Genomic DNA, 25,069 nt, shown 5'->3' on the forward strand with positions numbered 1-25,069 from the left:
CTATGTTTTATGATCCTACAATTTCCAGAACTGGACTTTGAATCCAAGGCTGTGAAAACACAAAAAGGTGCAGACACTGAAAGACGGGAACTAGAGTTATGTCAATCGTCTTCCATGTGTCCTTAAAGGATTTTGTTCTGTTAAACTCTGAGATTTCACAACAATCTCAGCACATCCAGACGTCAGATGCGAGTTTCTTTGGCCTCATGCTTATCTGTCTGGGGAGAAACTGGTGTCCTTACCATGACAACCAGCCCTGCCTATTCCTCTTAAACCAAAGGTCAGTCATAATCAAGACGTTTTATGACCACCAGTCTACATGTCACTCCACCCTCCAACTAAACTCATGCACAGGATCATCAGGGAACCAGAGGCGCCTATAATCTGCTTCTGAGGCCTCATAAGAGCTTCGGAGACCAGACAGTGGGATTTTGATTTAACAGGCGCAACTGGAATACATCGATAATGCCTTCCTCAGCCAAGACCCTATTTTTCATTCTCAGTGCGGGCATTACTGCCCTAGCTGTTGGCTTCATGGGGTGGGGCATGTCGACAGGGTGGGCTCGGACGACCATGGAGTGCACAAGTGGTGGAAGCAGCTTCTTTAATGGAACCGCTATGATCACTTTGAGGCTTTTTGGAGGGATATTGAGCAGATCCTTCTGCCCTTCGTTTGGGCAAAAGGATCTAGATTTTCAAGGTAACTTTCCGAGGCTCTGAAAGGGCAAGTCCTGCCAATTTACAAGACACTTTAAATAAGAAAACCTCTGAGATTTCCTGCCTTTAAAAAGTAGCACTGTAAAATTAGATGGATGTATTTCATATTTTTAATATTTGCTTGTATTTTATTTTTTATGTTTTGTCTTTACCTAGTGTCTTTGTCTCTGAGCATTGTTAAAAGCAGTGTCAAAATGAATGAATAATAATAACAACATCAACAACAATAATAAAGTGTGAAAAAGTGAAAAAGAGATCAGCACCAGTCACAAATTTGGACCAATGTAATAAATAGTAAATGTACCTCTACGATGTAATATATTAAAATTGCATGATATATTTTTTGAATTGCTTTCAAAATCATAATCTTTTTAGGCTACTGTCAATGTAAACTGGAAAACCACCTTCAATTTATTAATAATAATATTATTATTAATAATAATAATAATAATAATAATAATGATAATATTGTGAACTTTTTTAACACAGGCCCTATTTCTTTTGGTGATACTGTTTAATATGCGGCCTGGTGACCTACAAGAGAAAATGAACGATAGTATTTTATGGTGACTTCGCCCATTATAGTATAATGTACTGTATTTAACCTGTAATGTTTTTCGTCTACTCTCTCTTTCGCTATCTGTGTGTGTGTGTGAGTAGTGGTTCCTAAGCTGATAGAAATGGGTAGCGATGTCCCGGTGGCGCTGCACGCTCTGGTCTTGTGCCTGTTGGCCCTGTGTTTGCTGTTTTCCGCCTGCAGCATCCTCATCAGCCTCTACAACGCTGTCAGCAACCCTTACGAGACCTACATGGGGCCCATGGGAATTTATGTCTGCAGCTCGCTCAGCAGTAAGAAACTCAAATGTTACACATAAGCTCATTTTTCTTGCATTTGCACCAATGAAAATCACAAATGAAGACATCTTAAATGGAGTTTCACCAATGGTTTCCTTGCAGCATTCATGTCAGTTGTCGTCCTCGCCATATTTGCGGTGAACGTCAACGTGACCAACATGGCAGAGGGTCTGGTGGAAAGCTTCTCCGAGGGCTTTGAGGTTGGCCTGAGGAACAAGTCGTCAGAGTTGCTGCTGGGATACTACCTGGTCATCCCATACACGGGACTCTCTCTCTGCGCCATCGTCGTGATATACTTCTACGAGCACGCGGCCTATAAACAAAGGCGAGAACAGCAGAGGCCCACTGAGGACGCGCCCAAGGAGATAATGATGTATTAACGGCAATGGAATCAGCGGCGTCGACAAATTGCTCATCAGGACTTTCTGGAGCAACTTTACTGTCATGGGAAATTACAGAGATGCACAGTACAATATGGATGTACAGCATTTACAGATAAGGTGGAGAAATGTCCGATCACATATCACCATCACAACGTTAAATGTTGTCATATCAGAGCAGTGGTTTCTTTTAATAGTCTAATTGTATATCAAATGATTTAGGTTTACATATTTTGGGCTTTGAAGTAATATTCATTAAAAATATATTTATTCTGGTTTACTGTATTAAAAAAACATTATTTTTTATAGTGAAATGACAAATTAAAATCAATACAGTGTCCTATAAATCAACAGCTTTACATGAATACAACGACTCCCATATGTGTCCGTTATATGTTTGGATGAATCAGTGAATGTAAATAAAGCAGTTTTAAATTTTCAAATGATGGATTTTTGTCCATCATTTACTGTTGAAGATATGACTTTTTTTTATAGAAGCACAAATAGGTAAATACATTCATACGTACAAGTGTCGGTTATGAGTGAATCAAACGGACATAAAAAGGTCTAAAGGTTAAATCTTGGTAAAAGGTGAGAGAAGTGAGTGAAACCTCAGTGACTGAGGACAAAATGACACACACCTTTGGAGCTTGTGTTTCACATGCAGGCTAACAGGAAATTAACTTGAAGTATATGAAAGCACCAGCCATAATGTTTTAAATATGCACATGGAGTTGATTTCAAATTGGACGTTATTTTATACTGTTAATGAAATAAAAAGTATTGTTGCAGTTCTGTTTTTATACAGTTGAAGTGTCAGTGTTTTAAGTTTGGTCACGTTTGTATTTATACCAGTCTCACATAGAGCAGCAGAAAATGAATGTTTCGTCCTTTTAGTCATTACTTTTAATTTGTTAGTTTTTTAGCTTACTAACAATTTCAACTCATAAACTACATACAAAGATAGATTACATGACAGCTTCGCAAAAGTGAAGCCAAAGTGTCTCAATCGCCACCTGCTGGCTGGCTGCAGTATAGGTAAACCCTGCCTACTCCATGTTCATGGATGGGACAAGGACGTAAACAAAAAGTCAATATATATTTATAATAATACTTCTGTGTGACTATTTCAACAGTTTAAAAATAACATAAATATTTTTTTCAATTCGGGTTGGTCAGTTGCTGAATTGCTCCACTCTAAAATACTTCCATATGCTGCCAGAAGTATCCTCCTCTTGAAGCACAGAGATTTCTTTACCTTCATCAATTCATGGCTCACGATAGAGAGCTCTTTAAACGTCAGTATCCTCTTCCATGTGGGATAAACAGCCCTGATGACAGTTAAAGATTTTCTCCACAGATCTGTTTAATCATTTTCAAAGGATTCCAAGCAAAGAAAACTAACATGAAATGCTGACAAATACAGCGTTTGAGACAAAGCTTGTGGTTCTGTCGAAAGTCGGCGTCTATTGTCTCCCGGATCTTCAGACGCTCTCACCGTTGTGATTCACATGACTGTGTTGACATGGGAGCAGGGCCCAGGTGTCCTGTTACCGTTTCCCGTGTCCCATCACTCAGGGCCTAAAGTCTGTTTGGACATGCCCTTTCCAGCACCTCTCAGCCCCGAAACGCCTTCTACTCGCCTTCAAAAGAACCACTCTTCCTTCAAGTCTTGCACTTCAAGGGACCTGTGGAAGGATGCAGCAATCAGCTTTGTGCTCGTCAGCGTGAATATGTATTGAATTTCCGAGAATGTACGTTTCTTACCGCGAATCAAAAGCATTTCAGACCTGACAGAATTGTTCTAGCGGAGAAGAAACATCCTCTGTGTCGTCTGAGGTTTTCGTGTGAAGTCAGAATCAAGTTTTATTCATTATTCCATTCATCTATTAAAGGCAACATAATTAAAACAGGCATGTGTGACATTGCAGGGACATTTATACATTGACGGTGCAGGATGAGACAGCCTGGCTCAACCCTGAAGCTGTGACCAGGACCTTTTGTGTTGTGCAGCAGAGGCAGGTTGTATTCCCCAGAGGAGGTCGTGTCAAAGCCTGTTTCAGCGTAAAAAACACCTGCTGTGCAATTGATAAGCTCCTCACATTGTTGCACGGATCCATCGGCCGTTAGAGACCCTCTTATTTTATTTTTCACCTCTCGCAATTCATCCTTGACCCTTTGACAAACTGCAGCTTGTCAGTAAACTATAAAAAACGACACTCAAACTTATCTTGACTTGATTTCTAATACTATTCTTCCCAGTCAGGAACATAAATGCTCTGTGTATCTTTACTTCTGGCTTGATAACAAATAAAAGCCTCCTTGTACACAGGTATACGGGCATTTTAAATGGTTGTCTGATCCCTTGACTCTGAACATTAACCTGTTTACCAGCTGCCAGAGGAGATATTTAACTGTATCTTCCACTGATCTTCTCCTGTGTGCGCTGAGGTGTGGAATAGCTGAATTGCTATTGAGAGATCCCTCTCGCCGTTTGCTGTGCAAACACTGATTGAATAAAATCAGAGACGGGCAGTATAATCTCTTCCTCTCTGCATACTCTCTGTCTCTCGGCCTCGCCGGAATGAATGAACCCAGGATTATGCGGAAGCCTTGAACCCTGACCACTCACTCTGTGTGATAGGATTAAAGCTGAAACTTTTGTACCTGTGAAACCATATCCTCCCAGGTCCCGCATTACAGAGGCCCGTGAAACAGACACCTCCAGCTGCAGGGCAGGGGGGGCTCACATTCAGCCGTGTAGAGTCCAATCCAGTGGGGGCAGAGTGGGCTGGGGGAAGGGGGTCTTGTCTCCTTCATCCTTCGGAAGGTGGTTTCACGTGGACAACTTAGAGGGGCCCAACACCTCAAGAGGCTTCTTACCTATAAGTTCATAAATGCATCCACTATTACAAAACATGTAGAGTGCAAGTGGGAAGGCAACAGGAGCACTGAGAAAAATCCTCAGAGAGAAATATTGAAATAAACTCTAATTATGCCTCAGAGCCTTTTTATTTGACGTCCTTACATTACTGACTGAATGACCTTCTCCCTCCATAGTTAGAGTCTCTTGAGGTGTTTGTACCTGTTGCATTTTCTTATAAGGTACTAAACATTTATGGATCTGTTACTGATGCATCTTGAGGCCATCATACACACCACATTTACTTCTGGAACTATCTCTCGTCTACCATTGTTCATAATTGTAAATATCTCACACTTACTTCTCTTTATAATAATTACAATAATTATTATTAACTTTGTTATTATAGCACATTAAAAAACCAGAGTTACAAGAGTTACAAGAGTTACAAGGTGTTTCACAGAATAGAAAAGAGTGCAAAGTTAGCCAGATAAAACTCACCAATGAAATCAAATAAAGAAGATGAAAGAAGAAAGACAAAACAATAAATAAAATGTTTTTATATAAAAGTATATATACAATAATAACTAGGTGACCTTTTAACCATATTGTCATTGCCATTAGTCACTTTTTGTTGGTTTTCACACCATTTGCATGTAATTTCTCGTAAGTAAGTATAGAATGTTGTCTATTCTTGATAAATTTATATGAGCCTAAAATACTACATTTTATTAATTTGCTAAGAAGGAGAAGGCAGCGCTACATTTGACAATTTGGATTTAAAAATTATAATTTACTTTCAATAAAGTTTTGAAAAGAACAGGACAAGAGAATAATAACAAGTGATCGCATCGCTGCAGTCCCACACTCACCCTGACCACGTGATACTGAGAGGGAGGCAGGTTCCTTATTTATCTCCGTCATTAATCTTAATTTGTCAGTGAAGGCTGAGGTGAAGGTGGAGGGAAGGAGAGAAGAAGGAGGACAGGGGGAGGAGGAGGAGGGCTAAAAGGTAATTGCACCCCTGCTGCTCCATTATGGTGTCATTCCTCTGTTAACAGAAGATAAGATCTCCTCCACATCACCTGAAGCCAATTCTCCACTTTACCTGGGACAGAGAGAGAGAGAGAGAGAGAGAGAGAGAGAGAGAAAGAAAAGACAGAGAGTGTCTCTGCGTGGTCTCACGGCCTCGATGGGGACAAACTGAACTGATCACTCTGTGCAGAATTTCCCTGACCGATCCGTCTGTGTGGTATAAAGGAAAAGAAATGTTCATCTGATGCCAGATGACAGCATACAGTCAGAGTGATGGATGGTAGGGGGCGAGGCACTTTCTCTGGCCCATGCCGCTTGACACCGCTGTTGATGGATGTGTCCCTGATTGGCAGGTGTGATAGATATCGGTGGCTGCAACACGTAGGGACACAGTTAACCTACTGACACAGCACACGGTTTAACTGAATTGGCGCCATTTGACCTGGACACCAAGAGAAACGGTTAACATCATCGACAGTAAATCTTAAGAGGGGGGGGAGCAAGACTGCACAGAGTTTAATAGATTTTTAGGGTTTTATGTTAATGGCTGTATTTCAGAAAGATTATCAATTGAAGAAAATGAAATATTGTATAAAAGACACAAAGTTATAATAAAATGTTATAATAATAATAACAAACTTTATTTATAATTCACTTTTTAAAACTTAGTTACAGGTGCTTTACAAGTTAAAAATGAAAAATCAAAGGCACACAATAGAAAACAGTTAAAAGCAATGGGAAGATTACACAACAAAAGTAAAAAATGTTACTGATGAGAAAAATGCTAAGATGATAAAGATAAAATGTCGATAGAATAAGATAAAATAAGACAGATAAGTACAAATAAAACTTTATAAGATGATTGAAAGCTCTTCGAAAGCTGATTTCAGTCATGCCCTGAATTCTGAAGAACCTCCGCACATTCTGTCCAAGTGAGAGTCAGAGAACAAAGCAGGAGATTCTCCGCAGGATTCACCGCAGCGAGTGAGGGTGTCGATGACGTTTCTAACACACAACCGACACAAAACCGATAAAAGAAAAACAAATATCTCAGCATAAAACCCGGAGCCCTGACAGAAAAGGCCCTGTCACCCCTGGTCCTCAGCCTGACTGTGCACATGGCAAGCTGTAAAAAAAGCATATTCCTAAGTTTCTGTGGAAGTGAAACACTGAATATGCAGAAACTCTGCTGACATGATCCTAACTCAGTGGATTTCTCTCTTTGTGTCCACACAGAGCTGTTCTTGTTTGTCACTGTGACCTGTTTTTTATCAAGACAGAAGGCCTGTGAGTCCTCATCATCATTCCTTCATTTTCAGATCAGGCCGCGCAGGCATCACATTTGCTCTCCTGAACACTCAAAACAGTGTGTGACAAATCAGAGAGTGGGAAAAAAGAGCACTATGTATAAATCATTGTTGTATTATATGCATTATATAACAGTGTATAACCAAGGAGACTTGTGAGTGAAGGTCACGACTGATTCCTGAAATGATTTACTGAGGATAGTTTCAGGACAGACACGGACTTCACAGCCTCCAGGGTCCCACACTGGGGCAGATCTTGGCAGTATGCACAGCAGGGGGTTTAGAGCCGGCAGGACTGTACAGCAACATGTGTATTAAACCACCTGTTCAAACTCAGCCTGTTTTACATCGTTCACTATACCTGCCTGTAGATCTTTTAGTTTTTAAACTTTTTTTAATGAAATCATGTGAGAACAACCCACAAGTTCTTATTGTCATCAACGTTCGCCTGCTTAATTTTAATTTTTTAGTGTCTCACCCCTTTTTTTTAATGTTAATTTGTTTGTTTGTAAGCAAGACTACACATAAACAAGTGAACGGATTCCGGTGAAACTTTGAGGAAGGATGTGTTTTGGCTCCAGGACGAACCCATTACATTTTAATGCAAATCCAGATCAGGGGGCAGATGTTTGTTATTTTATATTATTTATCATACTGCATTATATTATTTTATATTCTGGACTATTTTCTTTTAAACAAATTAAACTATTGTGAGATCAGGCATTTTTCATTTTTCACCAATTTCTCAGAGAATAATTTATGGATCTTGATGAAAAGAACAGACATCTTTAGGGAACTTGTATCTGTGAGTGTGTGAACTTTGGTGCAGCTTGATAGAATTTAAGGGGACTGATAGAATTTAAGGGGACTGCTGGGAGGTATGCAAACGCTCTACTGAGTAGAACTCCTGGGGGACAAAGTTGCTCACACTCTGCACCAGGGGGCAGCATTCAACAGCTGAATCAAACAAATCACCATCTGTAACTTGCACCACACAGATAGTTGTAGTCATTGTCAACCATTAAATAAATTAACATAACCTGCACTTTATATTTAAAGTCAAGGCTGAAATGCTTTGAAATATGAGCATCAAGCATCTTGTCTGTATGTCTCATGAGCCTGTGATGCCTTTATCTCACGTGGGAGTTAATATCTCTCCGCGCTTTCAAGGTTCATCTGTGTCTCCCTGAGACAAAAAAGGGTTTCTGTGCGGAGGAGGCCGTCACCGGAGCGGGACACGAATCCATAGATCACAGACACTCCACTGTAACTGAGATAGTCACAGACTGCAAGCTGTTCTCCAATCCATATGGCCATAAACTACACAGATTCCAGCAGTCTGCAGCCATGGGACAGCACATATAAATTCTAGTCTGCTTTGTACAGTATTTCCTTTCCCTTGTTTGGGGGAAAAAAACAACACTTTTCTTGGCCTGTTCAGCTCAATTAGGCAATTGTTCAAATTTCATCATTAGGAATGAATGTGCAGGTTAAAGAGAGGGTGCTAGTATTTGTATGCCACTCAAATTGAGTGTTTTTTTGTGTGATGATGTTGCATTAAATCTCTCCGCCTTGCATGTCATCAGCTCCTGACAAGGCTCTGAGAGCATCTGACAGCACTGAGTGTCTTTTATAGAAGCCAGATGGGAAGAGGTGCTGGAATAAAGTGCATCAAGTGCCCCCTATTGAGCTTTATGAACGGATTAAAGGATTTGCAAAGCTCTGTCTCAGGGCCGTCAATCACTGTCACGGCCGTCTGAGATTTACGGCCCTGACCGCGAGGAAAAAGAAGCAGAGACACCTCGGAGCTGTTGTCATAAAGAATACAGCTTCATCTGTCAGGCCGTTCGCCTCAACATCAACACCTCGAGCGATGAGAATACAAAACAGAGATTGAACCATGACATAAGACACTACGAATTACCACAGCACTCACAATATACCTGAAGTTTACCTCCAGGAATGTGGCTGCAATTCAATACTTCTGGGTCCTCGGCTCCATTCATCGTCAGGTGTTCCACCTTGTCCTCCGTGGCTGTGACACTTCACTCTGCGATGCTTTAAGAGCTGTGATCACCTGCCCTGATAAAACAGAGGTTCTTTGAATGGGGCAGAATTTGATATCAGCTTTCTTACATCCTGCATTCGAAAAACAATGCAGCCTCACTGCAGGAGGCAATGTTCAGTGGCATTCAGCACAGACGTGGAGACGCGGTGTCTGACTTCAGGAGGGAGCGGAGGAGCTTCAGGCCTGTTTGCATGTGCGTGGAACAATTTGTCCATAAAGCCCCAAACTCACCACAGCCCCGACCTACAACCAGTTAAGTAAGAATTTGGGTTTTGATTTTCCAGCTTTTTGTGACATCACCAACAGCAAAGTCCAAGGGGGTAAGAAACACAATCACAAGTTAATCAGACAGTTCAGGCCAGATTATAAAAAAACATTTTATTTTTATTTTATTTTGGATATTAAACCAAACCAATAACCCCTGAAGTGATGGAAACTGTGAGGGATGTTTGAGTTATATAGTCAAGTCAATTTATTTAAATAGCACATTTAAAACAACAAAAAACTGACCAAAGGTTAATACTGAATCTAGATCAATACAACAGGTATATCAGGCAATATTTGTTTTTTATAGGTACATCAGCTGCAAATATGTTGAGAGATGAGTAACAGGAAATCACACTATGGAAATGACATAGTAAGTGGGGGGTTATTTAGAAAGTGTCACCATTAATTACACGGTTTGTCCATTGGAGAAGAATGAGTCCCAGTTAGTATAGAGTCTTCCCAGTTCTTTAAAATAAATATGTATATATTTTATATACACTTATATGAAATATGAATGTATGCATGCTCTTTCATTATGACTTTACATGAACAAAACAAAAAAAATACGTACACATAAATTTCAAGTCGATTATCAGTTACACCATTGCCTAAAAAAAGTGCATCAGATCACCACTTTGAAAAAGTGTTGATCCCAGACTTGTCTTCACCCTGTGAGTCAACTCATCACCTCCTGGTCGGGTGTCAGTGAAGGGAGGAAGAGGAGAGAGGGGTGAGATGGGACGGAGGGAGAAGGGGAGCGGCTGGCAGGAGATGGATGGGGGGTGGGTGAAGGGATCACCTTGCCAAATCCGCCGTGTGAAGGCCTCTGCTCGGTGCACTTAGCGCATAGTGGCTGGAGCCAACATGTAGCTGGGTGTAGGTCTCCCTGGGGCGACACTCAGGCCCCGGCCTCTCCGCCATTGTCATCTGTCCGTCTCTCAGCCTCTTCATCCAGCAATCTGCCTGGAGGAAACTCACTTCCTCCCTCCACATTCTTCCTCCCTCCATTACCCCCAGGAGGAGCAGGGGAAGTTGTGCCGAAGGGGGCTCCCAGGCAGGGTCAGCCAAGTATCGATGTCGCAGCCTAAATGTTGGGGTCTTGTACTAATTAGTTGATCTGTCAGAAACTATAGGTCATCAAGACACAATATATCCTTGGAATAAATCCGACGTAAATATGAGCGTTGACTTGTTGAGTCGGCGACAGTGAGAAAGACGCTTGCACACCTCACTGAGTGGAATGGCAAATATGTCATCATCTTGAGACGGGGTCTGGCCGGGACCGTTTCAATGAGTGCACCCGTGTCAGGGTGATGTATGGACGCGGTAACACAACCTCTGAGGAGGCATAGGGGGGGAAAGCTGCGCTGCCAACCTGCCTTTCAGATCCTGAGCAGGAGAATAGGGGCCGCATGTAAACATTTGAGACGTGTCACTCATTTCTCCTCTGGTGATTTACAACAAAACCTGGACACCGCCTGCCAGCACCGACATGTTATTTAACAGGAGGTGAATTCATAGTTCAGGCGTCAGATATTTCACAGGAAAGGTCAGCTGCTCTGTTTTTAACGCTGTGGATTACACCTTCACAGGTTCATCTGGCAACAAACGCTGCCCCTTGGCTTTTTTATACATTTTTGTGAAGCTCACAGAAAGCCCGCTCCGAGTGTCCTAATGGAAATGGCTCGGGAATTTGTTTGTGAGGGAACAGCAAGAAAAACACTAAGTCTTGGAGGAATTTCTTCCCCTGGGGATTCCCAAGTGTTGTCCATCTCCCCTCAGTCATTCAGAGCTGAAACTGGAGAACGCAGGAGACACTTCTCTCACTTACAATCTCTTTAACAATCTGTGCATAAGAATCCAGCTTGACTTCAAGCAGAAAGTTTTGCTTTCATTTGCCAAGACTTTAAAATATCCAATTCTGGGAGAGAAAACAGTTTCCCTGTCTCCTTTATATTTAAAAATTATAAATTAAACTGTTAATTGTGACGTGTAGATGATAAATTACATTTTTTAAAAGCTTTAAGCTACTGTTCCATTTTATGACAATGCATCAAATAGTAGCAATTATGTTTATTATTGTGCATGATCCCTTTTAATAAAAATGTATAATTTAGCTAAAGAATAATGGGATGAATTTCTCTATTTGAAAGTAGAGCCAATGATAATTGACACTGATGTCTTTTGATCACCCACATTAATGATAATAACACTTTCTGCTACTGAATATTTGCTTTTTGAAACAAATAAATGTAATTTTCTAATTCTAATCTTCCTTGAAAACAGAATCACATAAACCTCCATCGAATTGTTTTCCAAAATGATCCTCACAGTAAAATATCTCCAGGGTTAAGTGAGAAAATGTGTCATGTAGTTTTGAGTGAACTGATCCTTAAAATTGACGTTACACTGTAATTTTTCATTATATTCTCAGCAAGAAACACTTTTATTGTCTGAAGGGTTTATGAGCACAATCAGAATTTAGAAAGTGGAGAAAACATTGAATTTCTGTTTGAAAATAATTTGAATAAAATATTATATATTACATAATATTATATTATATTTATGATATATCATAGGTTACAGTAATCAGTGGCACAACCTGCCCAGCAGAGGCCTCTCTCCTCCTCCCTCCGACCTCCACCCAGAAACCAAAAACCTCTGTCACCACACCACAGTCATATCAAGACAGAGGATCCTGAGACACAATAAAATCGGAGATGTATGGGAACCATCGAGGTCGAACCGTCTGCTGTGATTTATCCCAGCATGCCTTTCCCCGCTTTCAGACATGCCTACATGTGAAGATTTAAATGTAAGATACAGGTGAGGGGATTTAAAATGACCCTGACAGAAACTATGAAATATGGGAACATAAATGTACATTCTGTCAAATGGGTAAAATATCATATGGGTAACACATACTCTTCCATACAGAGAACCCCTGCCAGCTCCTGGAACGGTGCCCAAACTCTGGAGTCTGGGACCACTCGCTCGCTGTGTTCTGGCAAAGTTGCTAATTTCCCCCCATAAATGAATTTGCGGTTCATCGCCTGGATAACCTCGGCAGTAAAACTATTCAGTGGGCGATTCCAAACATTATTCCTTGTGCTTTTCAAATGCTTTCTAATCCTTTAAGTGTGACACAAACACTTAACAGAGGAATGCTTCTTTGCTGTGCTGAGGCACAACCCCGCTGAGAGGAGACTTCTACTTGCCATAAGATGTCAAAATAATCAGGTCAGGAGCTGGCACGGCCTCAAAGAGCTCGACATCACGTATGACAAAAGCCTGAGTCTGCAGTCGGGACACAACAACACTGTGTGTGTGAGTGCAGTGGGCGAGCAGTGACAAAACACACACCCAGTGGCTCTAAATGAAAAAGGATATAGTTATCTACAGTTTATATATATATATATACTTACTGGTCAGAAAGAACTGTTATCTGTAAAAGGAAAGTGCATTCACCAAACAACAAGTGAAGAGAAAACTTGGGTTTATTACCTCCACCATGGAGGTCATGATTTTGCCCCTGACTGTTTGTCTGTCTGTTTGTTTGTTTGTTTGTTTTTTTTGCAGGATTACGTAAAAAGCTACTGAACAGATTTTCCTTGAACTTTGTTAGAATGATGGGACATAGGCCAAGAGAGAATCCATTAAATAGATCCAGGAATTCTTTGTCACTTTTCTCTGATTGCGAGACTGGGTGTTTTTTTTTATTATTGTTATTTTCACAGAATAATTAATGGGCCTTGATTTCCCCCAAAAAAAATCTGACATATTTAGGGAACTGATATCTATGAATGTGTGAAATTTGGTGAGATTTTACGAACTGGTTGAACTCTGCTGAGTGACACTCTAGTTCTCCTCCTCCTTTGTCTATGTGGAGTCCATTGTTAGAGCATGTGAGAATTAATAATGGGCAAAGTTGATAAAGGCTAAAACATAAAATAAACACAGGCAGAAATCTCACAACCCCTACTCATGCCTACATCATTATGACTGTAGCTGAAATTACTACTTATATTGAGAGAAAAATAATCAGTCATTACTTTGCTATTTATATCTATATGCGTGTGTATGTATAGAAAATGAATGTAAAATGCCAGAAAATAATTTACAATAATTATTTTTCCATTTTTGTTCAATTATCTTGTTTTGTCGACCAACATTTGAAACATGTGAAAAATCTATCAATCTATCTATCTATCTATCTATCTATCTATCTATCTATCTATCTATCTATCTATCTATCTATCTATCTATCTATCTATCTATCTATCTATCTATCTATCTTCTATCTATCTATCTATCTGTCTATCTATCTATATAACTTTTTATCCGTCCCACATGTGCAGTTCCAGTGTTGTTGACAGTAAATAAGGGTCTAGTCTAACCTGCAGGTGTGTTTTCTCTCTTCCCTCCAACACAGAAAAGTGAGTCAAGAACAACTTGAAAGACAATGTGACGTCTCCATCTTTAATCTAAACCTGAGATGGAAAAAGTTGGTTAAGGTGAAATATCAGCTAATGAACATTTTGTCAAGGGCCTTTATCCTCTGAATCCAGCATTCATTTCCTCATTCATGCCGCCTTATTACACGGGCCTTTCCCTGCAGAATCAGTGAGTAGTTTGGGCTTTGTTGGGTTACATGATACGGATTTGGCAGAGTGTTCTAATGAAGGATGCATTGTCTGTGAGAGCCGGCTCTCCTCTGTCGTACAGAAACGCTGACAGCTTCCCCCGGCTCTGGAATGAGCTTGGCTTTTAATGCGTTCACACCAGAGCCTGAGCTCCTTCACCCTGATACAATGATGCCATTATCCCAGAAAACACCTCGTACATGAAGTACAGTATCATGACTTTACTTTGGATTTCACTTCCAAAAGCTTCATGATTTTGAAAGCTTAAAAAAAACCCAGATGACCATCAGGCGCTTTCATGTATCTGCAGTCCAAAGCACATTGGATTATCGCGTCAATTAAGTCCATGAGTAGCACGATTCATGCGAGGATCGTTTTAAACGCTTGCTTGTCTCTGAGGTCCGATTGTGCACTTCAGCAGGTGGCTCTTTTTCATTAAAGCTAAATGCCTGATGATTGTGCTCTTCATTAAAGGCCGTCCGGTAATATGGGCCTGAGAAGATTGCCCATGTGCTGGTTAAATATAGTGGTTGGACATGTCGTCCGCCACTGTGTGATGAGGAAAGTCAATAGACCCCGGGCTATTACGCTGTCAGCGCTCGTACCATTTACGCGCCATTAAAAACGGCACAACTCTGTGATTCATCTTCATTATATTTATTGGATGGACGACCTGATCTAATTGTAGAAGCTGACCATGCCCTGCATAGTTCAACATGTGTCATCGTTGTGTGGACTCTGAGCAGGGACTCTCCCTTATTGAATAAGTGTTTCATATGGAGGCATGTGTGTGGTTGTGTGGTTTTGGGAGAATTTCTCTCCAGTAGAAGATGATAAATTATGCAGTATTTCCTCTGTTCACTGGCCGAGACGAGGATGCCAAGCCGTAAACTCGGTCATTAGTTTGTGATTCGCACAAGCTCCCAGTGTTGACATGTACGCAGAGAGCAGCAAGCCTGGCTTATTTAACAGGATGGAAGTGAACCCTTTGTCTTTCCCTTCTTTATCGAATTCTCTCGGTGCAGGTACACATATGACACATATGTCCAACGCTCACTGCAAAGCCGACCTTCACTCAGGTAGAAGGGAAGAAAAAAAAGGGGGGCCTTCACAAGATCCAACCACATGCCCCCAGACAGCGGAGTCCTGAGGTCCACCCACACTAAGCATCTTCTGTCTGCTCATTTGTGAAGGTCATTAATGTCTAACCGTATTCAAATGGCTCCAGTGGAGGCGTCTGAGCTGCTCAGCACCATGAATGCAGATGAGGGTCAGGGGGTGCTTGCCCAAGGCGGCTTTCCCCTCCTGTTCTGAATCCCCTGTGGGCCTGCGGACATGTCCCGGCCCATCACCCTGCAGACAGACAAGTCCCTGACTGGGGTCGTCCACGACAGACCGGCAGACTAGCTCTGGAGCTCTACTGTTCAACCCCCACCCCCTCCCCATTGTGATTTAACCGCTGGTCACAAGCCCCATTAACATAATGATAAGAGATAGCGACACCTCCCTTTGAATTCTATCAGGTAGCCTGAAAGCTGGAGTGTAATGAAAGGGATAATTACACAATTTATAAAGGGAGGGGCACTGACAGTACCACAAAGCTATCTGGCCGAGGCCTGACCCACCTAATTAAGACGGAGTCCCATCAATCTTGATGTCCCTGTCAGTAAGTCGGTCCCCGGCAGTTTAACGTAAATAGAAAAGTGTGTCCCCGCACAATTCTCTTAACGGCTCATTTAAGCTCTAAAGAGGGGATGAATATGTAGAGGTTTGGTAACAATCTTTTTTTTTTTTTTTCTGGCTGCGACACAGAAACCTAAAGAAAAAACTTGAGTGTGCCTCCGAGGGCCTTCACACAGAAGCCATTCACCACATTCTTGTCGTAGTGACAAGGGTTTAAAAAGGTGCTCCATGCTGAGAACAGTAGGGGTTAGAAAAACAAGGCTCTTTCAAGCAGCAGCAGAAGACGACTGAGAGGGACATCATGGGAAAATCGTGAAAAAAAATCAATATTTTACATGTCCACATTTTGCTTAAACTAACAATTTGGTTGTGAAGTCGTGATGTGGGATGGGCCGACGTGTCTCTGGGTCCATGTTGCCGTGTCCCTTGCTGTAGGTGTGGACGTCAGATGGTGGAACAGATTAAACACCACAAAGAACAAAGTTTTTCACCTTGAATGAACTCGATCCCTTTTTAATCCAAAATGCATGCCTCGCTAAAAAAGGATGTGATGGGGAATAAATTCTGAGCAAAATTGCAAACTTGAAGGTTCGGAACCGGACGTGGATTTTACCTCATGTGCAATGCCACACTACGTCTCTATCAAGCATCCACATTCAAGTGGCAGGTTGCAGGTCACATCCCAAATAAGACTCAAATTGAAGGATGCAAACTGTCCTTCTTCTGTTTCTCCTGTACGTGACTATTAAGTCAACAACAGGGGCATGAGACCGACCCGGTGATGCTCACAGCCATCAGCACACCATCTCTATTTCATTGGGCAAAACACAGTGCTTCCCTCTCACTGTCTAATTATGCCTTTGTGTGCCTGCGATTATCCGAGGCTTGTAAAAACCTATTTTCCCTCATGGTGAATAAAAAAGGCCCCTTTGTCAAGTGGGGGCATGTCAACACACTTCTGTTGGATGAGCAGTGCTGTCAGCATCCGTGTGGAGCGGAGACACACACACACACACACACACACACACACACACATATGAGAACATGCATGGGCGCACGTGTGCATGCTGGATTATGTCACGGCACTGGAATGCCTTTTCATGACAAATGGGAACAGGCCGTGTTAAATGAGTCAGGGCGACACGCCACTTGCTTGTTTTTAATCGAGGAACATGGCGCGGGGCCCCAACGGCAGAGCGAGCCGGGCTCAGGGTTAACGGGGGAGCCTCAGCAGCAGCAGCAGCAGCAGCAGCAGCAGCAGCAGCAGTGAGCATGGAGGCCTGCTTCCCCAGACAAGGCTGCAAGTCTTGTGTTTATAGTTGACACACACACGCGCTGTTTGGGGTTGATCGACTCCGATACCAGAGTCAACACATAGCACTTGCCGCGCACTGATGTTTGTTTGAACACTTGTCTGGTAAATAAGCGTCTCCTCTTGTGTTTCCCGACCTGCTGCTGCTGCTGCACATGAAGCCGGATTTGCATTTTATTGAGTGTCTCACTGTTTCAAAAAGAAGTTCCACAAGGAGATGAATCCGACAGTTTTACAGAAACGTAGTCACGTACTTTTATTCTGCGTCAGCGTGTTAATTATATAGGCAATGAAAGAATAAAAGCCATGAGTGGTCATGATATTAACATCTGATTGTGGTATAATCACATGCTTAAAGGGGTGATCAGCTTATCAGAGCATTACATCTTCTTGATTAAAGCTGCTTCAAACCTTCTTTTTTTTCTAACCCCTGATAGCAGCTGCCTCAGAAGTGAGACAGGGCCTTGAAGTGCAGGTTGGGATTAGCGGCCGAAACAAAAGGAGCCTTTGCAGGGTGGGCATGCCCGTCCCCTTTGAGAGGCTATCATTTAGAGCCTTCAGCCACAGATCATCTGCAGCTTACATGGGGAAAACTTGGTTAAATGTTGATCAGGCCCATTATGTGGCTCTCTGCAAGGGGTGCGTTTGATGGTTTAGGCCAGTGAGGGCTCCAGAGGTCTCAGTCTGCCTCCGCTCTCTTGTCTCTATATTGGTATGCATCCCTCATAATAGAGGCAGGAGGTAGGGGGTCTCATTAGGGGCCGGGGGAGTGTTGTTTTGGTGGTGGTGGAGGAGGAGGAGGGGGGTTGTCGATGAATTCCTCAGGGCAGATGCACCATCATGTCGGGCCGAAGCTGAATAATACATCATGGGAGCAGGTGAAACATAAACAACACATAAGGCCCGTTTCTTGTTCGCTTTCTATGCCGCAAAATGCAGCAACTGTCCCTGAACTGTCCCTGAACAACGTGCACCGAGATCCGTCCCAGGGCACAAGAAGGGCTCCAGGTGGGCCGCGTCTTCTCACAACAGGATCCTCGTCCGACATTACCCTCGCACTGAGAGATAGCTTCCTCTGGAACTGCTCGCAGTGACGGACGAGCGGCCCAGACGTGGCTATTTCCAGGCTCCTGAATGATCTGCTCACTTCCGTCTCGCCAGCAAAAGGCCGGGGCCGCGGCGGGTGAAAATGGATTCCCCCTGGGCGGCTACTTCCTCCGTCATCTGTCACCGCTTCCTGTGTGTGAAGAGCAGGTAATGACAGCACGCAGGTGTTGCGAGCCGGGTGGTATCACTGCAGCACCGAAACACGTTTTCTCCCTCAGAGATATTCCTACTGTTGGTTTAAAGTAGTTTTAAATAAAAAATGTCGGATTAAAGTTTTCTTTTTTTTGCTGTATGCCTTTAACTTCACACACTGCTGCGATCACCGCAGTGCGTTTTAGTGTCCGCCGACAGGTCACATGCAGCGTAATCATGTGCAAAGTGGTCCCTGAACCGAGCTAAAATGATTATATATTGGCCGTTACTCAGATATTTGTTCTGCTGCACTGCACATAGAAATTGATGTTCCATGAACCTTGGATATTGTTCTCATAGGGTCATGGTTTGGAATTTCATGTAGGTGATGAATGGCTCCAGATTTATTGAAGACTTTATGAGAACGCCTGTCGCTGCGTTGAGATAATCAGAGAATCTACCGAGGTTAGAAAAAAAACGTAATCCACAGGAGTAAAGGATTTGGAGGAAAGTTTTCTAAAGTGGTTATTTCCTTTGCATGTTTGATTGTTTTTGGGGACTTCAAGTGACTCACAACGACCCAGAACTTGTTAGAAACATCGGGGCCGGCTGATGTGAACCGGCCTGGCTTCTCAGCGGTGTGTAAAACCACCGCCATGGTTTGTTATGACAAAGGTCACGGATAACGGATGATCTGCCTTACAGTTGCCTAATGTGAGAACAAAGACTTTGTCAAAATATATTCCGGGGACGGAGCGAGCGGTGGGATAAGTTACATTGTTGTGGGGATAGGTTTTCCAGACGGAGCGATGTGAAGACAGGCCCCGGCTGTGGATTTACTGGGACTCGTTCTAGTCCGTTAATCCTTGTATCTCTTTGACTCTTTCCGCAGGTTCCTCTGTTGGCAAGCTCCGCGGCCTCTGAAGTGGCTGCCCTTCCTGTGCTCGCCAAATAATTTCCAGTCCTGGCGTCCAAACCAACCAGATTTCACCGGTTAGATGAAGGAAAAATCTAGATCAATGTGATTAAAGAAAATTACATGAACCACAAAAACAACAAATTGTTTTGGTGGAAGAAACAATTGGCATTTAGTAGTAAGATACATAATAGGCACAACTCAAAGGTTTTGTTTGATAAAGAAATGTATTAAGTTTTTTAAAAAGTGGTTCAGGAACATGTGCACATTTTTCACTTGTTCTGTCTAAAATAATCCATATGTCTGCTCGTCCTGACGGAGGATCCCACGCCGTTACACCGGCCCATCCGTTAGCTTTTTATGGGCCCCGAATGGGGAATGATGAAACCGAATCAGGTCATGCCAACTGATAGACATTCGCCTCAGCTATCATTTGCACACACCATCCGTTTAAAGTGTGGAGGAGATCGGAGGCCCCCCCCCAACCCCCCTCCTTATGGCCGCATAGTGGCTTCCCCAGAAGCTGTCATCATATTGTTCTCTTAAATATTTAACTTCCTCAAGAGATTGAGCTGTAATATAAGAAATCATCCCCATAATGCCCACTGACTGCTACAAACAGATGTGAAATTTCAGGGTCGGGCCCGGACTGTAATCGGCCCCCCTATGGCCAAGCTATCATGTTCTTCACTGGGGTCAGACACACAGTCTCCCTTTTCATATTACCCCTCAGATTTGTCTGTAGGACAGTGTTATATGGGCTGTGGACACGTCGTTCTGTTTGAAATCCTGAACCACTTTACAAACCAACTCTGTGACACAGAGCTCCTCTCAGACTGGTGCGTGTCTTCATGATCAGAGACACGTCGTCACAAATAAGACACGACACAAACTGTACATTTTAAAAGCAGGGTTTGGAGTATGTGTGTGGACGGGGGGTGTTGACATCTTGTTGTAGTCGCTTATTTATCAGCCCAGATCTCACTTAACAGCTAATGGGAGTAAAGTTTCTCACTTTGCCGAGTGCAACTCTATCCAGCAGTGATACATCATCATGTCACTCACTGACGTGGACGGAGCTCCAGGTCTCAGACGACTTCACTTCATGACTTTCCCCCATGTTCCATCTGAGCTCTTCCCAACTGAGAGTAAATCCTGGGACTCTTCTTTGTGCCAGTTTAGATTTGCTCTCTGTCTGTTCATCTCACGTCCATAGTTGACATCGGATGTATCTAGTCCCGTAAAGAGAAAGAGGATTAAAATAATCCAGTTCCCAAACACCGGCTCCTTCAATCACGAGCGAGGCCTCCCCTTTGGAGGGATGACCCTTTGAGGATGAAACCCATCATTATGGGTTTAGCCCACTAGGCATGTGTGGGGACCGGGGGCCACCCTTATGCTGAGACGTTCTGCAGGGCCCGGGCCTTTAGCTCTGGAGGCAGGGGCCCTCGAGCAGGTATAGCACAGAGACATGGTGGCCTGACTGATATTCATGTGGACCAGCTAAATGTGCCCTTCAGGCACGGGGGCACTGGAGCGTTACATTACTGAGAACGGAGAGGGAAACTGGGAAAGCTTGCTGGATGTGCTGGATGTGCTGGATGTGTTGGATGTGCTGGATGTGTTGGATGTGCTGGATGTGTTGGATGTGCTGGATGTGTTGGTTGTTATGTGTTGATGTCTGGATGTGTTGCTTGCTTAGATGCAGGCCTGCGTTTGTACGTTGATAAGAGAACTGGATTACTGCATTAAGTAGCAAAGCAACAGGGTGAAAATACTCTGTTACAAGTACAAATACATTCAAAACTTTACTTAACAAGTACTTATTATGCCATTCAAGATGATAATTATTGATATAATAATATGTATTCTGTAGAAATAAATCCTAATTTATTGGTTGATTATAAATCTGAATCTGCGGCTAAAGTGGTAGTGGAGTAAAAAACACCGTTTGAAACAGAGAACAGGAATAAAAAAAAGTCCAGAAAAAAAGTTCCTCACAACTGAAGCACTTTAGTAAATGAACTCCCCCGTATAACACTGAACTAATGTGTCCTGACAATTCCACACTGAGTGAGAAATTTACAAACCGAACCGAGGGATCAAGCGATGACAGTAATAAGAACTAAAAGGCCTCTGAATGTGCTTTCTGCTCCGCTCACTGGACGTGATGAGGATTTCAAGAGAAAACTTGTTAGCTACTGTGAGAACCTGCTCCTGTATGACAAAAATCCTCTTTGTCTGATCCGTGGCCCTGCTCCACAGATAATGGAGCGAAATGTGGCCTGAGGGAGATAATTTGTTCCCAGATCTTCAGATCGCAATATTTTCATTTGAGCCCAGGAGGGGATCTCTTGAATTGCCAGCTTCCATTGTGTTCCAACAAGGGGCACGAATGTCTTGTCAATTAATTTTTCTTTTATTCCAGACCACGGAGCGCCTGAGTGAATTCAATTACCAACCAATTAAGAGGTGTTTCCTTTTATTTACAGGCTTTGATTCCGTGCGTATCCATATTGTTTGAAAATAAGACAGGAGCGGGGTGTTAAATCACTTGAAACATTCCCTCTGCGTGGGCTGTTTAATATTTTCTCCCCAATAGCATGCTCTCCGCTGTGTCCCCCGGGTCACGAGCACAACAAAAGCACATTTCATGTCGCTGAACTCTGTCCACAATTGTTCCGCAGATGCTCCTCCACGGTGGTTCCCCAAAACCCCCCAACCCCCAACAAATCCAAATCCCACTAACAGGATTCACATTGACACACACACACGATACGGGCATCGTTGTGCGTGACAGGACTTTGGGAATAGATGGGGACAGGTGGAATATCCAGCAAACAGGTTCACATCAAACAGAGTCAGGTCCAGCTCAGACAAAAAGCTGAACTCCTGAACCTGGTGGAAATAAGTTAGAGGTCTGATTGCTTGTGGAAACGGGGATATTGGAAGTGACAAGCGGAAAATGTCTCTGTCTTACACACTTTACTGCTTAAAGCCACTTGACTTCAGATTTCCCGACAAGGCTTCGGAGGCATTAATTGGCAACGCGGTTTATTTTCTTACAACACCGACACTTTTGAGGACTTGATCTGAATATTTTGGAAGGACTTTTTAAATAAATATATATATTTTAGTGGCCTGGCAGGAGCCGGAAAATAGACAGAAACCAAAAGAGGGTGTCTCTAAAATAATTAAAAAAAATACCACCTTATAAAAAGAGGGTTGAAGTGATGGCCTGTTGTGCTTGATCTTGAATTATACAAATAAATGGTTTTCAAAGTAGCACACAGTATTTAAAGTATTTTTCAGAGTACTTCTCATCATGTGGCCCCTTTACATTCTTAGTTCCCTGATTTTTAGGAAAATGACACAAGAGCCTGAACGATGGGACTTCAAATTAAATGACTTTTATTCAAACATCGACACGAGTTTAAATATAACAACAAAAACACAGTTCAGTCTAAAAAATACACATCGCGTTTCCGCTTATGAAAATAATTTCTGTACACGTTTGTCTTCTTCTTCTTCTTCTTCTTCTGGAGTCCGCCCAACCGAGCAGCTACAATACGGATCATACAAAAATAAGTGGGCGTCCATCAGTTCGAGGATATGTCTCTGTGGAAGTGAATCATTTCATACAAATCAACATGTTTGTTGTGCTCATGTGAACAAACCACAATGGAGCAGTGGCACTTTACATTCCTTCTCTAACACACTGAGAGATATATTGGTTTCCCAGTGCAGGAGGATTATTGTGGGGAAAACACCAGTTTAATTCCAGTGGTACAGTGAGGCCTACCAAACCAGTGAGTGAGTGAATGAGTGATAACATGGCTCTAGATAATAAATGTGAATTCTAACAAAGAGAGATAAATTAGTTTCTTTTTTCTTCCGGACAGTCTTACACCTCAGTTCCTTCCCGGTTGTATATGAGGTTGTTAACACTGAAGTGGTTGGAGAGGCTCTGTACTGAGGAGTAGTAGTTGATTCTGTTGTTGTCAGAGTTCAGGGGAGAGATTAGCGAGGGCGAGTAGGAGCCCAGTCCGGACATGCCCTCTCTGCTCTGGGACAATCCCCCGAGGTGCGCGATGCCGTAGTCCCGCTCCCCGCCCCTGGAGCCCTCGGTGCCGGTGGCGGTGCCGGTGGTGGTGCCGCCGCTGGCCGCCAGCAGCGAGCTCACGCTGGACGCGAAGTTGCTGTAGCACGGGCTGTGCTCCGAAGACGGGGACGGCGACGACTTGGGCTCCGTGGAGGCCGGGGACCCGTGCAGGCTGGGCGGGGAGGAGCTCAGCATGCTGGCGGTGTCGGAGAGCTTGTGCGCGCCGCCGTCCTCGGACTTGACGGGGGGAGAAGTGCTGTCCGCTCCGGTCAGGTCGGATCGCCTCTTTCTCTTCCGCCTGAAGTTGCCGTTGTCGAACATCTTCTCGCAGTTGGGGTCCAGGGTCCAGTAGTTTCCTTTTCCTGCAGAGAGAAGCGACACCAGGGTTTAATATAAGCGTCAGTTTAAACATTTAAAACGCTCCATGCGCACAACTTCATCCCATATTTAACATTTAACTTAAAAAAGTGAACTGAAAATATTCAAATAAATTTAAAGATTTCATTCATTTTAAGATTTTTCATTAATCTATCAAAACAGTAACAAAAGGCCCAAAGCAAATTACTGCAGGAACTTTAATAAAATCATCTTGATTCTTTTGGGACTCACCGGGGTCATCCTCGTCCCGGGCCACCTTTTTGAAGCAGTCATTCAGTGACAGGTTGTGTCGGATCGAGTTCTGCCATCCAGCCTTGCTCTTCTTGTAGAAGGGGAAGTTTTCGGCCACGTACTGGTAGATCTGACTCAGGGTCAGCTTCTTGTCCAGTGCGTTCTGGATGGCCATGGCTATGAGCGCCGAGTAGGAGTAAGGTGGCCGGACCATCTTGAAGAGCTCCTGCTGGCTGGATATGGACAACCAGCCCAGGTCCGCTCCACCGAACCCGGTGGGAGGCGGCAAGAACTGCCGCTGGTTCGAGCCGTATCCAGACTGGATGTAGGACGTGCCGTTGTTCCCGGCAAGATACGGCGAGGAGTTGATGCCGGGTCCGTTCAGCCACAGGTACGGGTTCGCGGCGGGGGACGTGTACTCCCCGAGGCCGTAACCAGAGGGGTGCGTGGGCGGCCTCTGAGGGTGGTGGTGGTGGAGGTTCTGCTGGTACACACCGTAGTTGTCGCAGTACACGGCCATGTCCAGGATCTCCTGCGCGCTGTGGTGCTGAATCGGGCTGGTCTGCTGGCTGGATGCTTGGTGTCCAAAAGCGTTCATAATCCGCAGTGACCAGATTTCCACCCCAAAAAAAGCTAATCTCGTCTCAGTGACTCTCCCTCAGGACTGAGCTCATCCTCGGAGGGAGGAGTATTTATGCGCAGCGCCCGGAGCCTCTCCAGGTAGCCCATTGAGGAAAAGTTTGGGGATGGTCACACCTCTCTTCTCTGTCCCGTAACAGCCCACTCGTGTTGACCCACTCTCCGTATCAACGAGCATCGATACTGCTTCTCACTGCGGCGCAGAGGTTCAACTTATTTGTTCAGGTATATTCACTTCAACGAACGTTTGAGGTTTTAATCCATGACATTACCCGTGCGTAATTACGCACAGAAGTTTATCTCGATTTTGGCAACTTCAGGAAGTTGTTTTAATAAATCCAACAAAGACCTGAGCGAAATTCGACGTTGAATTATGTGACCATTTGATTTAAGATTTTTTTTTATATGCAGGAGAATGTATATTAGTCCTGGTT

General features: G+C 43.3%; 2 protein-coding genes across 2 annotated transcripts; one reads left to right on the forward strand and one right to left on the reverse strand.

Moving 5' to 3' along the window:
- Positions 1–465: 465 nt before the first annotated feature.
- Positions 466–1,952, forward strand: LOC118100503 (clarin-3). The gene is made up of 3 exons (XM_035145700.1): positions 466–700; positions 1,378–1,566; positions 1,675–1,952. The coding sequence occupies exons 1-3, from the start codon at positions 466–468 to the stop codon at positions 1,950–1,952; spliced, it is 702 nt and encodes a 233-aa protein (XP_035001591.1).
- Positions 1,953–22,722: 20,770 nt separating this feature from the next.
- On the reverse strand, positions 22,723–24,725 carry foxi1 (forkhead box i1). Its single transcript, XM_035146106.2, has 2 exons — positions 23,997–24,725; positions 22,723–23,749 (listed from the first exon to the last, which is right to left on the reverse strand). Exons 1-2 carry the CDS (start codon positions 24,592–24,594, stop codon positions 23,190–23,192), a joined length of 1,158 nt encoding a protein of 385 aa, XP_035001997.1. The 5' UTR covers positions 24,595–24,725; the 3' UTR covers positions 22,723–23,189.
- Positions 24,726–25,069: the final 344 nt, after the last annotated feature.

This window comes from Hippoglossus stenolepis, chromosome 21 (assembly GCF_022539355.2).
Source record: "Hippoglossus stenolepis isolate QCI-W04-F060 chromosome 21, HSTE1.2, whole genome shotgun sequence".
Taxonomy (NCBI): Eukaryota; Metazoa; Chordata; class Actinopteri; order Pleuronectiformes; family Pleuronectidae; genus Hippoglossus; species Hippoglossus stenolepis.